This window comes from Alosa sapidissima, chromosome 3 (assembly GCF_018492685.1).
Source record: "Alosa sapidissima isolate fAloSap1 chromosome 3, fAloSap1.pri, whole genome shotgun sequence".
In the NCBI taxonomy this organism is placed as follows: domain Eukaryota; kingdom Metazoa; phylum Chordata; class Actinopteri; order Clupeiformes; family Clupeidae; genus Alosa; species Alosa sapidissima.
In genome coordinates this window covers 21,306,588-21,319,494 of record NC_055959.1, presented here as the reverse complement: position 1 = coordinate 21,319,494, position 12,907 = coordinate 21,306,588, and the positions used below count along the sequence as shown (strand labels likewise).

The 12,907-nt window shown below is 40.4% G+C and overlaps 3 protein-coding genes across 14 annotated transcripts in view; 2 read left to right on the top strand and 1 right to left on the bottom strand.

Annotated features, from left to right (window-relative positions):
- Positions 1 to 674, bottom strand: part of map2k4a (mitogen-activated protein kinase kinase 4a) — a 15,960-nt gene extending 15,286 nt beyond the window's left edge. For 4 of the 9 annotated variants that reach the window (XM_042085144.1, XM_042085146.1, XM_042085150.1 and 1 more), the window contains exon 1: positions 264 to 673. In XM_042085144.1, the coding sequence (XP_041941078.1) occupies positions 264 to 393 (130 nt within the window). In that variant the 5' untranslated portion in view covers positions 394 to 673. Of the gene's footprint in view, positions 1 to 263 lie in introns of all 9 variants that reach the window. The other 5 variants (XM_042085145.1, XM_042085148.1, XM_042085152.1 and 2 more) reach the window with 3 other exon arrangements.
- The window catches only part of tmem220 (transmembrane protein 220), a 5,542-nt gene extending 305 nt beyond the window's left edge, over positions 1 to 5,237 (top strand). The window contains exons 2-7 of one of the 3 annotated variants that reach the window (XM_042085158.1): positions 1,088 to 1,197; positions 1,392 to 1,421; positions 1,533 to 1,593; positions 3,375 to 3,498; positions 3,612 to 3,671; positions 3,868 to 5,237. In XM_042085158.1, coding sequence (XP_041941092.1) covers positions 1,108 to 1,197; positions 1,392 to 1,421; positions 1,533 to 1,593; positions 3,375 to 3,498; positions 3,612 to 3,671; positions 3,868 to 4,000 — 498 coding nt within the window. In that variant the 5' untranslated portion in view covers positions 1,088 to 1,107 and the 3' untranslated portion in view covers positions 4,001 to 5,237. Of the gene's footprint in view, positions 1 to 797; positions 1,198 to 1,391; positions 1,422 to 1,532; positions 1,594 to 3,374; positions 3,499 to 3,611; positions 3,672 to 3,867 lie in introns of those variants that run through there. The other 2 variants (XM_042085159.1, XM_042085157.1) reach the window with 2 other exon arrangements.
- LOC121704731 (cytoglobin-1-like) overlaps positions 1 to 12,907 on the top strand; it is a 24,626-nt gene extending 11,719 nt beyond the window's left edge. The window contains exons 2-5 of one of the 2 annotated variants that reach the window (XM_042085156.1): positions 5,592 to 5,666; positions 6,621 to 7,025; positions 10,997 to 11,228; positions 11,350 to 12,907. In XM_042085156.1, coding sequence (XP_041941090.1) covers positions 6,880 to 7,025; positions 10,997 to 11,228; positions 11,350 to 11,496 — 525 coding nt within the window. In that variant the 5' untranslated portion in view covers positions 5,592 to 5,666; positions 6,621 to 6,879 and the 3' untranslated portion in view covers positions 11,497 to 12,907. Of the gene's footprint in view, positions 1 to 5,591; positions 5,667 to 6,549; positions 7,026 to 10,996; positions 11,229 to 11,349 lie in introns of those variants that run through there. The other variant, XM_042085155.1, reaches the window with a different exon arrangement.

Genomic DNA, 12,907 nt, shown 5'->3' with positions numbered 1-12,907 from the left:
TAATCCTAGCTACATAACCATTAAGGTAATAGTAAGTAACATAGCTAAAACACATGAAGAATCTATCTAAATGTAAGGGTAGCTGGTTACAGATGCTACTTCGTGAGGTTTCTTATGACACTATCAACGTAATTTCTGCTCAGCTAGTAGCAAGCTAACATACATATTGGTGTAACGTTAACGTTAGCAGAAGCAGAGTTCAACAACTTCGCGCGTTGTTATTCATAACATGATCATAGCCTCTTTGTTTCCCTTCATCTTACCCTGCATGCTGCTCATAGTCGTTATGTGTTGAGACTGGGCTTGGTGGTGATGTATTGTTGCTGTAGATCCTGCGTTATTGCTGTTGTTGTGGCTGGAAGATGTTGAGTTGCTGGGGCTGGGAGTCGCCATTGTGTATGAATTCCAGCAGCAGCACTAGGCTGCAATGCAGATCCCGAAAGTAACTTCACCTCCTACGCTCAAGACAGGAGACAAGACACAGCAAGAGAGCTCCACCGAACCTAAGTCCCACTGTTGTTACTACTAAAGCTATAAATGTAACCGTATCTTGCCGCTAAACGGGGTCAGATGGTTTGGTTAGCAAGCTTCCTAGCTAAGACAGTAATAGCATGGACTGTAATCCAGTTTCAGTCCATTCCATAGCAGACACAGGACACCTAGCTTCAACACTCAGCACTGCACACCCACGAAGCTCAGTCATTTCAGTTATCCAGAAGTGTATCTTCAGTGTGGGACGGGAACACCCGCGCGTGACTTGTTTATGGAGGACAGTCAAGAGCTGCCACACGTTGACATATTTTTTGACCTTTAATATGTAGGCTACTAATGTCTGAATGCTGCCGTGACCTCACATTTTATATTGAGTATATTATGATTTAATCTCTAGACTCCAAAAAGAGTGCAAAGCGTGACAACTAAGAAATTAATACATTTTCTAGAATTCCAGTTCTGTGCGGGTAGTTCTACAGCCACATCACCTGACTTCAGAAACTTCAACTCCCATGTTCCTGGGAAAGTTTTTGAACAGATCCGGGTTTTCCATGACCGTGGGGAAAGTGAACTTTTTTGTCAAACTTTGTATCAGAGCCCGTCTACCTAAACGCGATGAAGCACCGACCGTTCTTGCTTCAGAATGTCTGGAGGATCTGCAACTTATTTATGTCGCTGTTTTTTGGTCTAGCGACTTATGTGCAGGCAAGTAGCCTACTTCGAATCCCCCAAACAGAAGGATTCACGCGTTAATCGTGAATACTAATTCATCATTCAACTTTTATTTAGGTCTCACGTAACATATATAGCCTTCACTATGGCTGTGCTTTACTTCTTTTAAAATGATCGAATAGGGTGTCTGTACTCTGTAACTATCTCACCTTTTAATGTCCCGACAGATTAACGACCCAGATGCAGGACTGTGGATGGTAGGCATTGTTTACGTTGTAAACATTTATTAATTCTTATCATCAATCAATTTCGAAAAAAAAAAAAACAACACTTAAATAACCTGACCGACTGGCGTCCGTGTGGTTTAGGTCGGCTATGCCATTCCAGCATGTTTGACCCCAATCGTTAGCTGGCATCCACACATAACAGGTTAGTAAATACTTGAATTAATTCAGAGAAATCATCCCCTCATGCATGTAAAATGACAGTGAAAGGTGCACTGATGATAGCTAGCCAGCCTACTGAACCAAAGTCCTCTGAATACCAGTCAACAACAGCCATGGGTTTCCTAGTAGCCTTAAGGATATACTACCATCTAGTGGTATAATTGCATAGTACAACAGCGTCGTCTTTTAGGGCAGGGGTTCCCAAACTTTAACCGTGCCAGAGAATGGCGACCCCCACTATCCCTGGATGTTACTCAAAAAATACAATAAAATGTCCGCACCGGCCATACGCACTAGGCTTTTCCAAACACGGGCTTAACGACAACATAAAAAAAGAACAGAGCAGCCTGTTATGATTTTACATATAGAACTTTACTATATGATAAAAGCAGAATACCTTAGTCAAAAAATAATATCCATGTAATATGAGTGCAACTTTGAAACATTACTTTAATTTCCATTTTAAAGCAACACCAAAGCACTTTTCCTGTCGCACGCACGCTATTTGTTTATCCAGCACTGGATTTGGAAATAATGTCTACAGACAAGGTAGAGTACGTTGCATGATTTTATGAAAGTATTATGTATTGCGACATCAGAAGCAAGTCAAATTTGTAGTTTCTTATGTCTCATTCCATCGAACTACATACAGATCCGCTACCCGATCTGGCAAAGTTAGTGCGGTTATAGCCGATAGAGGGTCGCGAAGAGAATGCAGTGCCGTTCATCCTGATTTTGGAAACATATTTTAATGTACAAAAACTCTTTGGTGTTGCTTTAACAGAAGAATATCTCAGTCAGGGTAATATCCACAAACTGTTGTAAACATATATTGTTGCTTCGCAAATTTACATTTTGGCAATATGTTTCATCGTTAATCTCATCTCATGAGATGGATGGAACACAGCAAGTCCATTCTTGGTTTAATTGTGGAGACGGCCACACGGAGATCATCCTCCACATTTAGACGCGATCTGTAGGCCTATTTGTTTTTAATATAGTCAGTGCAGAGAAAGTCTTTTCGCACAGGCATGTGGAGCCAAACGGCGTCAGTACGTCCATCGCGGCCTTGGATAGCTGTGGATATTCCCTCTCGACTGAAATCCAGAACTCAGCAAGCGTCTTGGAATTAAAGCAACACCAAAGAATTTTCCCTCTGTCGCACGCATGCTATTTGTTTATCCAGCACAGGCTTTGCAAATAACGATGTCCACAGACAAGGTAGAATATTTTGCATGACTTATAAAAGTACGATGTATTGCGACATCAGATGCAAGTCAAATTTGTAGTTTCTTATGTCTCATTCCATCGAACTATCCGCTACCCGATCTGGCAAACTTACATAGTGCGGTTATAGCCGATAGAGGGCCGCGAAGCGAATGCAGAATTGCCATTCACCCTGTTAGGAGTTGATGAACCACTGAAACGATTTTGGAAACATTATTTTAAGGTATAAAAAAACTCTTTGGTGATGCTTTAAAATCTGTCTTTAAAGTGCGGTCACATGACAGCTCCTCCATGCCGGCTGACAGATGACTTGCGGTGGTTACAGTGAATGGTGATCTTATCCAGTCATACATTTTTCTGAATTTTATTTTTTCCAAATTTATTTGATTTATGGAAATCATTTCGCAACCCCTCGCCGTCGCGACCCCCACTTTGGTAACCCCTGTTTTAGGGTGTAGGCCCAACTGTTTAGGATGGTTTTGATTCTGGTTCAAACTGTTCTCAAATGGATTAAGAATAAGTAATATTACTTTGCAGAGAATTTAATTTGGCGACGAGTATCTGATCTCTATGTCCTTATTGGTACTACTTTTTGTGCCATGTTGGGATGGATACTTTTCAAAGAAGGCATCACAGATATTTTCCAACAAGAGGAGGGAAGGTAATTGTTGTCATTAGTTAAATTTATATTTTGATAATCAATGTATTATTGAAACAATTGACATTGTTAAGTATAGTTGAAAGATATTTATGTTTTCCTTTGTACCCTCTTAGAGAATTTTCTGGTCTCATGTTAACGGTTACTTGGCTTCTCCTATGTAGACATTCAGGAAGGTAAGGGTTTCTTTGATACACAAAGATGTCTTTAACTTAATTAATGCAACTTCTCTCAAATTAGTATTTCTGAAGTATAATTTTCAAGGGCTGCCAAATGTGTTGATTCTGTCTTTGGCAAGAAGAACACCACAAAAGGCAGCCATTTTAGCAATTTGTTTTAATAACCTCTATTTTTTTCTCTCTTTATATGTAGGGATGGAATTGGAATAATCAGATTGTCCACTGCTGTTGGTATCACAGTATTTCCATTTGTGGCATGGCTATACTACTACATTAACACAGAGCTGAGATCCAACTGGCCCTCACACTGTAAAACAGCACTCTAGGTCTGAGTGGTACTTCACAATATGAAGCACTTTTGTACTATGTGATGTGTCCACATCATATATGTTTGTAAAATGGACATATACATGGTATTGCATATAAAGCTTTTGACAGGATCATCAATAATAATTAAAAAATATATAACCCTACAATAATACTTCAGTAAATGTTCGATGTTCTGGCACTCGCATACTTTAATAACTTCAGAAAAAATAGAATATTAAAAAATAGAACATAATACTATTAACCTTTACCCCTCAGTAGATAGGGAATATACTGCATGATGGGGATGTCACGTGAGTCTGTAGTTGCCTGACTGAAGATTCTGGACCTAATTACCAAACAAGCTGCTTTAGCCTCAGCCACCAGAGCCGGTCATCTCGTATTTGGATAATCATGTTGACTTTTAAAACATGTCACAAAGATCACAACACAATTTCAGCTCCAGGCATATAACATTCTACTCCTTGTCAATCACACTAACAGGTATGCGGTGTCGCCAATTAAAACATGTCTTCTTTTCCATTAGGCTTCTCTGTACAGTTTACTGACAGGTCTAATACTTTGGTCCATTGAGCATTTTCCAGCACCAGATCTTAGCATTATTGGTCAGTATTTGCTGACATTACTGGACTCCAAAGTGATCTCACACCCAACTACAGGTGGCAGTAAACATTCACTTATTTGAAGTTGTGTGTGAACAGAGGTGCTAACCTGCAGGATTTCAGGAGTCTGCAACAATATACTTCCCTGGATCTGTGAATAACCTTGTACAACATTTAATTAATATTATACATGTAATGACTTTTCAGAAACTTTCTGATTTTTTTTTTTCCATTTTGTAGCAATTGTAAAAAATAATTTGTGTTAACAAGACTCTAAACACTGGCTATGGCATACAACCTATGCACATTTGAATTAATCTGCATCGTTTTAGGCCTACTTGCTTTTCTTTTCATGACAATACTGGAAATAAAATCACTTTTAGCTGTTGCTTCAAAAGACAGAACTAAAGTGGTACTGTCATACCAAAGCTAATTTGGCACAACACTGCTGCCCAGTTGTCATGAAGTATTTGAGTATTTCATTCAGAGCTGCAAGCTCAAACTGGCTGTTAAACCGGTATTCAATTATACGCCTGTCAGAAAATGCATTTTTGCTTTTGGACTCCGTTTTAGCCTGCCAACAGCTATACCCTGCAATGGAAGGACTTTGTTATTAAAGAAAAGCATGAAATAAGTAATCAAGTCTTTTAGTCTTTATTTAACAAGCTGACAGCTTGAAAAAGAAGAATGCAAGAGCTGATATTAAATATTGGAAATCAGGGAATTGAAACCAAGTTTTTTTTTCTTTTATCAAACTGTTTTTTAAGTGAGTCTGCAATGGCAGTGCTAATACAATGGCAATGCAATACTAAGTACAATACTCCTATTCTGTATTGGAATAGTTGATTGAAAGTTAGCTCATGCTAATATCACTTTCAGAATTGTCATGTACATAGGCCCCATTATTTTCAGCACATATTTACCTATATGTATATACTCATGACACATTTTATTAAATAAAATATTCAACTATGTATACCATCTACAGGTTGAGAGCGGATGAAAGTCCTATATTATTTGGTGTAATCCAGTGGATTCACCATTTTGCAAAACACCTGAAACAGTAAGTAGATTACAACTTTATGCTTTCAGCACAAGCGTGAAGAACAAGCAGGGAGAGTTTTTCATTATGTATTTGAGCAATTAAAAAAAAAAAAACACATGATGTACCTAAAGATTCACATTAACATAGCTGAATATGGTTTCGTGTTCTGCAGTTGTTGCTGAGTCTCCAGTTCCTTACAACACATTTTAATCATTGACAGACATGTTGCATGTTACAGGCTTTGTTGTGGGAAAATGAGTGCAGTAAGACAGAATGGGAAAAGAGGAAGGGGATCAAGGGTTTATGTGTTTGTGAGTTGCAACACGTGGCAAAGCAATAGGACATCCTCAGTTGTGTCCGTATGAAACAAACTGGGAATTCACAAGATGTTGCATTCTGCAGACTTTATTATAAAGTCTGTCATTAATCTAACATAGTGTATTGCTTATAGAGCAATTATACCTGCATCCACTTGTGTGGTCTGCAGACTATAAATTACTATTTTATAACAAGTCTGTCATTAGATAATCATCATTGTGTAAAACCTTGGAAGTAGGTTAAACATTCAAGCCTGCAAATCATCTGTGTTTTCAAATTCTTGTTTAAATACCCCAAGTTCCCTTTTTGTGTCAGTTAGGGGGAAAAAGAAATTGCTGATGCTTGTGAGTTCTGTCAAGAATGTGTCAGTATGGGAGGCTTATGGCTTGTTTCGCCAATAAGATAGGATCTTTCTGAGAAAAGAGGAAATCAAGCAAGAATGGGGTTAAATAAGGGCCAATTGTGTGTGTGTGTGTGTGTGTGAAAGAAGGGGTGTGGCTGCATGAGTGGGGGTGAGAGGGTGTGTATGCATGCAAGCATGTGTATGATAAAGAGAGGGGGAGAGAAAAGAGAAGGAGGGAAGTGGGTGGGTACTCCACACTCTCCTCTCTATTTATCTCGCTCTCTCTCCCTCCGTCCCTCCCTCCTTCTCAGTCAAGTCTCTGCAGACACACGGGCTGAACGCTTCTGAGGTCTCAGTGCAGGGGGAAAACACAGAGTGAGGGGAATCCAGCCACTGGACACCATCTATGAGCAGTATAGCCAGTATAGCCTGAGAAGAGAGAGAGAGAGAAAGGAAACAGTGCTGCTGGGAGGCAAGGGGCCACTTGGAGAGCTTTGTGTGTTTTTTTTTCCCCCTCCTCTCACTTTCACCGCCGTCTTGTGGCCTTGCCTCACTGCTGGGAGTCCTCAGATGGAGAGGGTCCAGATGAATGGAGAGGTACAGGGGCAGCAGAAGGAGGTTGCCCCACTCTCTGACCAGGACAAGGATGTGATCCAGGACACCTGGGCTGTGGTCTTCCAGAACAGCGAGGCTGCAGGGGTCGCTGTCCTAACCAGGTGCGTCTGTTGTTTATTATTAATAGCATCTCTATTATGCTTTCCACACCTTTTCCAAAATCATCTCTCACTTGACTTGACAACATTGTGATGAACATCTTGGTTTTGTTTTGGGTTATTAACTAGCAACAATATGTTGCATATCTCATGTTGAGGTCTAACAGCCTAGGGCACATGAGGAAACTCCTTTTAGCTGATGCTTGTGCAGACCTGTACTTCCCTTTCAGTATACTGTACAGAGATAAGCTTCTACTGAACTGTTCATGTCTGTCATAAAGTGTATACTGGACAACTATACACATGAGAATGAAAGAACGCTTTCAGTTACTCTATCTGAAATGTTTCACTATTCTTCTAAACAAACTATTGTACAGCGGGACATCAGGCGTACATTAAGACATGCATTGTCTTCTATGTGCTCTATATCTCACATATGAGATGGTTTGAGATAATTAGAATTGGCCTGAGGCTGGAGACAATATGTTTCTAGTTGGCCAGTCTGAGTGCTCTGCATGCCTCTGGCTAGGGTGGCGTGCAGGGTTCAGAGACCAGAGGTCAAATGTCTTCAGTAGCAGAAGGGAAAGAATGAAAGGCAGCTGCATTTATCAGTTTATACCAGCACAGTGTTTTTAATGAGTGTTTCTGCCTGGAAGGCCTTCTGCGTAGGTATGTATGAAAGGAAATGTGACACACAGGTTAACATGTGAGAAATTCAGAAATTACAGGCAATGCATGTTATAACTGTTTTGTTTATATACCGTAATTTCCCAACTATTAGCTGCGGCTCATGCATCGATTTTGCAAAATTTCTTCAGCTATGAGGTTAATACACAGAAGCAGTTAATATGGTATTAATATGTTTGTTTGTTTTTTAAACTTGTATAAAACACTGTCCTGCAGTTTATACACAATGCGGCTAATACACAGGAAATTACTGTACATCAAAATAAAACAGTTATGAAAGCATATGATATAAATTGTAGTGATAAAGACAAGGCTGTTGTATATAAAATGAACAGGGTCTTCATGAGTCCAGACTTTGACTCTTAGTTCTCAGAAGATTCTTATTGACTCTCACAGCACAGTTAGGGGGGGTCATTAAATGTTCAAAAACATCAAATGTTCAAAAATCAGTTCTAAACATCTTCGAAATCAATAGATTTCAGATATATTGGCAGCATTGTATTTTCGAATTGCCTAAAAACATATCCGTTCCTAAAATAAAGTATGAGTTTTCACAGTCGGTCTTGGAACTCTGGCATTTAGGAGCTGGAGGGAGCCGGGGAAGGGTCATGCCATCCCGTCCAATTCTCCCCTTGTTCTTGGCTGACAGCTTTGGCAGTGAAGGTCTTCCCTCCCTCGGAGAGTGGCTGACATCTCTCCCAGCTGGAAGTTTAACGACTCCTGAACTAAGCCGTTCCCCCAAAGATGATGGTTTTGTGCTCATCCATACATGACAATAAACTGCCATTCGTTACTTCAGAGAGGTCCTGACTTAAATCTGTCAAGCAAGATATATATATATATATATATATATATATATATATATATATATATATAACTTTCGATAAAGGAAATTGTACAATGTCCGAATATCCCAGCCTTCCAGCCAGATAGAGTATTTTATTCTGCCTTGTTGTAATGATCCTTCCTGTAGTATTTCAGTGGGTACACGAGAAAGGAAGGAAGGAGAGGTGTTCAGCAGGACCATGGGAAATTCTTCACACATTTCATAGGGCGGCTTCAGCCAGAGTGACACAGCAGGGGTTTGCCAAGTTAATCTCCCTGTTCTACTCAAGTTTAAACGCTTGGTTTGTGATGTGATCTAATTACAGAGAACTTCCAAAGCAGCAAATTGCACCGTAGCTTACTAGGAGCACCCATGGGGGAGCACAGAGCATGGATGTGCTTGCATGGAAAAGCATTACCTCCCATTCACTCAAATACTATGTCAAAATGTTTCATTAAAGGTTAACGGCATCTTTTCACTAGAGGTGATACTATAAAGCTGCATTCTCTCTCAAACAGTGAAAGTCCATACACCAGAGGATTTGAGGAGGAAGTCTGATCTACTCAGTGAAGCTGGTCAATTCACTGAGTAGATGAGAAAAAACAATGCCTTGGACTAATGAAGCAATTTGTATGCGGCATCTGTGGTAAACACTTCAGCATTCCAAGCTTTGATTCCAAGCCTATGGGTCACCAAGCATGTCCAAGTACTGGTGTCGCATTACTGGATGTTGGCGGTCAAACATGCTCTTGAATTCCTCCACCCTTCAGTCTATTAGTTTCTTGTGTTCCTCCACCCAGGTGTACTTGCCAGAGAAAACTGAGTTTGGGGAGGTGTAAAACTGACGTGTTTTTCTTTTCCATAAACCATGATGTTTCTCTCATGTTGCCAGTGAGATAATTTTGAGGGCAAGAGGAGGTGTAGAGAGTCTTGGCTGAACCTTTGGGCAGCAGAGAGGCAACATCCTCTTGCCTTTAAGTCTGCATCGACTTTTCCTGTTACATGCGTTATTAATTATATGAGTGCCCTTGCCAAAATGTGTACACACACATGCACGGGTTGAGGTGTAAGTATTTTCCAAGTTTCCACAGTCAGATAACAAGACTACTGAGCCACTGTTGACCACACTTTAGTATGGAGGAACAACTTCCTACCCACTAAAACAGAGCCTAATGAATCATGTTGGTGAATAGCTTCTTGCTCTTTCACTCCAACCTTCTCTATTTCTCCTTCAACACTTCTCGCTTGTCTAACACTATTGACTCTATTGACACTATTTCTCTCTCTCTCTCTCTCTCTCTCTCTCTCTCTTCCCCTCTCTCTCTCTCTTCCTCTCACACACAGTTTAGAGACAAGCGCTCCAAAACGCTGAGCCTGTGTTTGTTTTCCCCAATCAGATAAGTAATTGTGCGGAAGGTGACTTCACCAATCCCATACTCATTAGCACACTTCACTCTGCTCATCTGTGAATCACATGCTGCAGCTCAAAAGGGCCTTTCAGGTCATCCTTACTGTAAGACCTCATGACAGACCCACTGATCTTTAGTGGTGGGGAGTCGCTATAGTCTGGTCATTCTGACCAGGTATGTACAGGGCCTAACATACACAACAATATAAGAGAGGAAGTGGCTAATCATTATTTATTCAGCTGCTATCCAAATGGTTTTATAGGGGGGGGGGGGGGGGACTGTAAACAGAATATCTTGCCAGAGATGAGTTTTATGTTATGAGATTGTTGTCATTTGGCAAATGACCATCCTTTAACAGATAAACAGGAAGTTAGAAAGAATTTGGACACAGCAGCAGCCCAAATACAATGTTGTTTCGTAGCAGCTCCCCACAGGTACGCTGTGAATGAGTCATGTTCTCTCTCCCTATCGATGCAAGGAATGTTAGGGGGCATGTGGACATGGCAATATGAGCTTGGCTTTCTTTGGCATGTCTCCATGGCGTGGTAGTTAAATATTACAAAGGCAAATATTTATGGCTCACCCCTCTCAGATGTGTTTGTTTATGATATCAATGGGGCCATAGGACAACAGCCCTTTCATACAAGTGGTGTAGCTCCCTGAAGGTAGATAGAGCAGCACTCCAGGTGCTTGTCCTCACAGAATCTTTCTCTATCATTGACGCTGAAGTATAATTTGTTGAATGCCAATAGCATCCAAACTAACTTGCATGAGAGGAAAGAGAAATGTCTTATGTGCATCAGTGTTTAAACTGCCTATTATTTCAGTTAAGCGTCATTATGAACCACAGGACATTATACTCTTAAATCTGAAAATAAATTAATTGTCAGGGTATGGAAAAGAATGCAGTATTTCCAGGAATGCTTGGTTCCCGGATGTACTTCAAATTAAGTTTTCATCCAAATTGAAAGTGTGCTTGTATACAAGGACTGGCTCAGTTAATAAACAAAGCTACAAACTCAAACTAAATCTGCTTTCTCACCCCGCTGCAGGCTGTTTGTGAAGTTCCCTTCATCCAAACAATACTTTAAGGACTTCAAGCACATGGAGGACCCTGAGGAGATGGCCCAGAGCACCCAGTTTAGGAAGCACGCCGTGATGGTCATCAATGCCATCAACACCCTGGTGGAGAGCATCCATGATGCTGACAAGGTGGCCTCGGTGCTGAAGCGGGTGGCCAAGGCACATGCACTCCGCCATAAAGTGGATCCTGGGTACTTCAAGGTAATTTACTTTTTGTAATTTTGTAACAGGATTTATATTTGCATTGCATCAGACTAAACAACCTCAACCTGTCATTGCCTGGCTATAATCTCTCTGATATCTGTCGTTCATGTTGCCCCAGATCCTTGGAGGAGTGATTCTGGAAGTGCTTGTGGAAGCCTTCCCGGACACGTTCCATCCTACTGAAGTCCAGGGCGCCTGGTCCAAACTCATGGGCATCCTCTACACCAGCGTGACTGGCGTCTATGCTGAGCTGGGGTGGGTATAGACCACCTGCCCCGCTGACACCAACTCAGGCATGTTTTGTGTGGGGGCCCCTGAGGCAAAATGACACCAAAGTCTCGACAGACTTATCAGGTAGATGTCTTTGATCCCCCATCGCTCCTACCATGGGAATACAGGACAACCATGTTCAGTGTTGGTGTATAGGGTCAGCTTCACATTCCTTCCCACCCATCATATACTTCTGGGGAACTTTTCTCATGCTACTGACCAACAGGGGAGCACTGACATGGAATGTATGGCCATGTTCCTGTGTTATGCAAACAAACTTGTGTGTGTGTGTGTGTGTGTGTGTGTGTGTGTGTGTCTTGGGACTGACTGTACATAAGGGAGGGAGAGTGTTTCTATAGTTGTACTGAAATATAATCTTTTGTTTACCCTGAAGAACCTAAAATGTACAGGAATCCTTTGCTGTCTCCTCTTTTGCTTTGCTTTTTGCTTTGTCAAGCAAAATCATTTATTTGTATGGTTTCCTTCAATGTGATTGTCATGATGACACACTGACAACAACAAACAAAATCATATCAGTAATCTACCAAAGTCCTGCCCTCCCCCTTATAAGTTGCTTTCTATGGATATCTAGTGATAATGTTGATGAACAGCCAATCACTCATTTCACATGGTAACTATTTTTGTTATCAGTTCTTTGTGCACTGGGCTATTTTACTGTATCTCTTATATCAGTTTGTGCTGTGATTAAGTAAATGTTTGTGTGTACAAACTTGTCTGTAGCCACATTCCTACAGCTGCAGTGTCAGCTGAAGACAGATAAACTTTGGAATGGATGAAGCATTTTTGCTTTGTCATAAATTTGTCTGCAAAGTGACCACTATCATTTTTGTGCAAATAACTACAAGTCTTTTTGTATCATCATGGAACATTCCGTGGCTAAGTAAGTGGCATAATTCACCTTGCGCAACAAAGCGCTAGAATCTCACTTTAGGATTTTTTATTGACCGTGTAGATCTTACAGAAGCTGGACCCTTACAAAACATGTTGATTATATTGCTGTTCTCTGTAATTTATAATATTTGTATTAAGAATCATTCATGTATTATGAGTCATTTGTAGCCTATATGCCCCCTGAGATTAGTTTTAGAGGAAATGTTGATGTACATGTATTGTTTTCAGCTTTTGATTGTGAGACGCAATGTTTGCCTAAACATTAACAATGAGGTAAATTTTTAGTTATTACAGATTTCTGAAACATTGACAAATATTCTACAAAAAATAGCCTGTGTTGCAATATGGTTTTAAAATTGTTGATTGCCATTTAGATGATGAGCACAGTATCATTGTCTATATGGCATATACATATTGTCTATATGGCCACTCTCTCTCTGTGCTGCAAATGTGTATGGCAATATATTATCTCTGCAATAAAACAAAAAACAGTG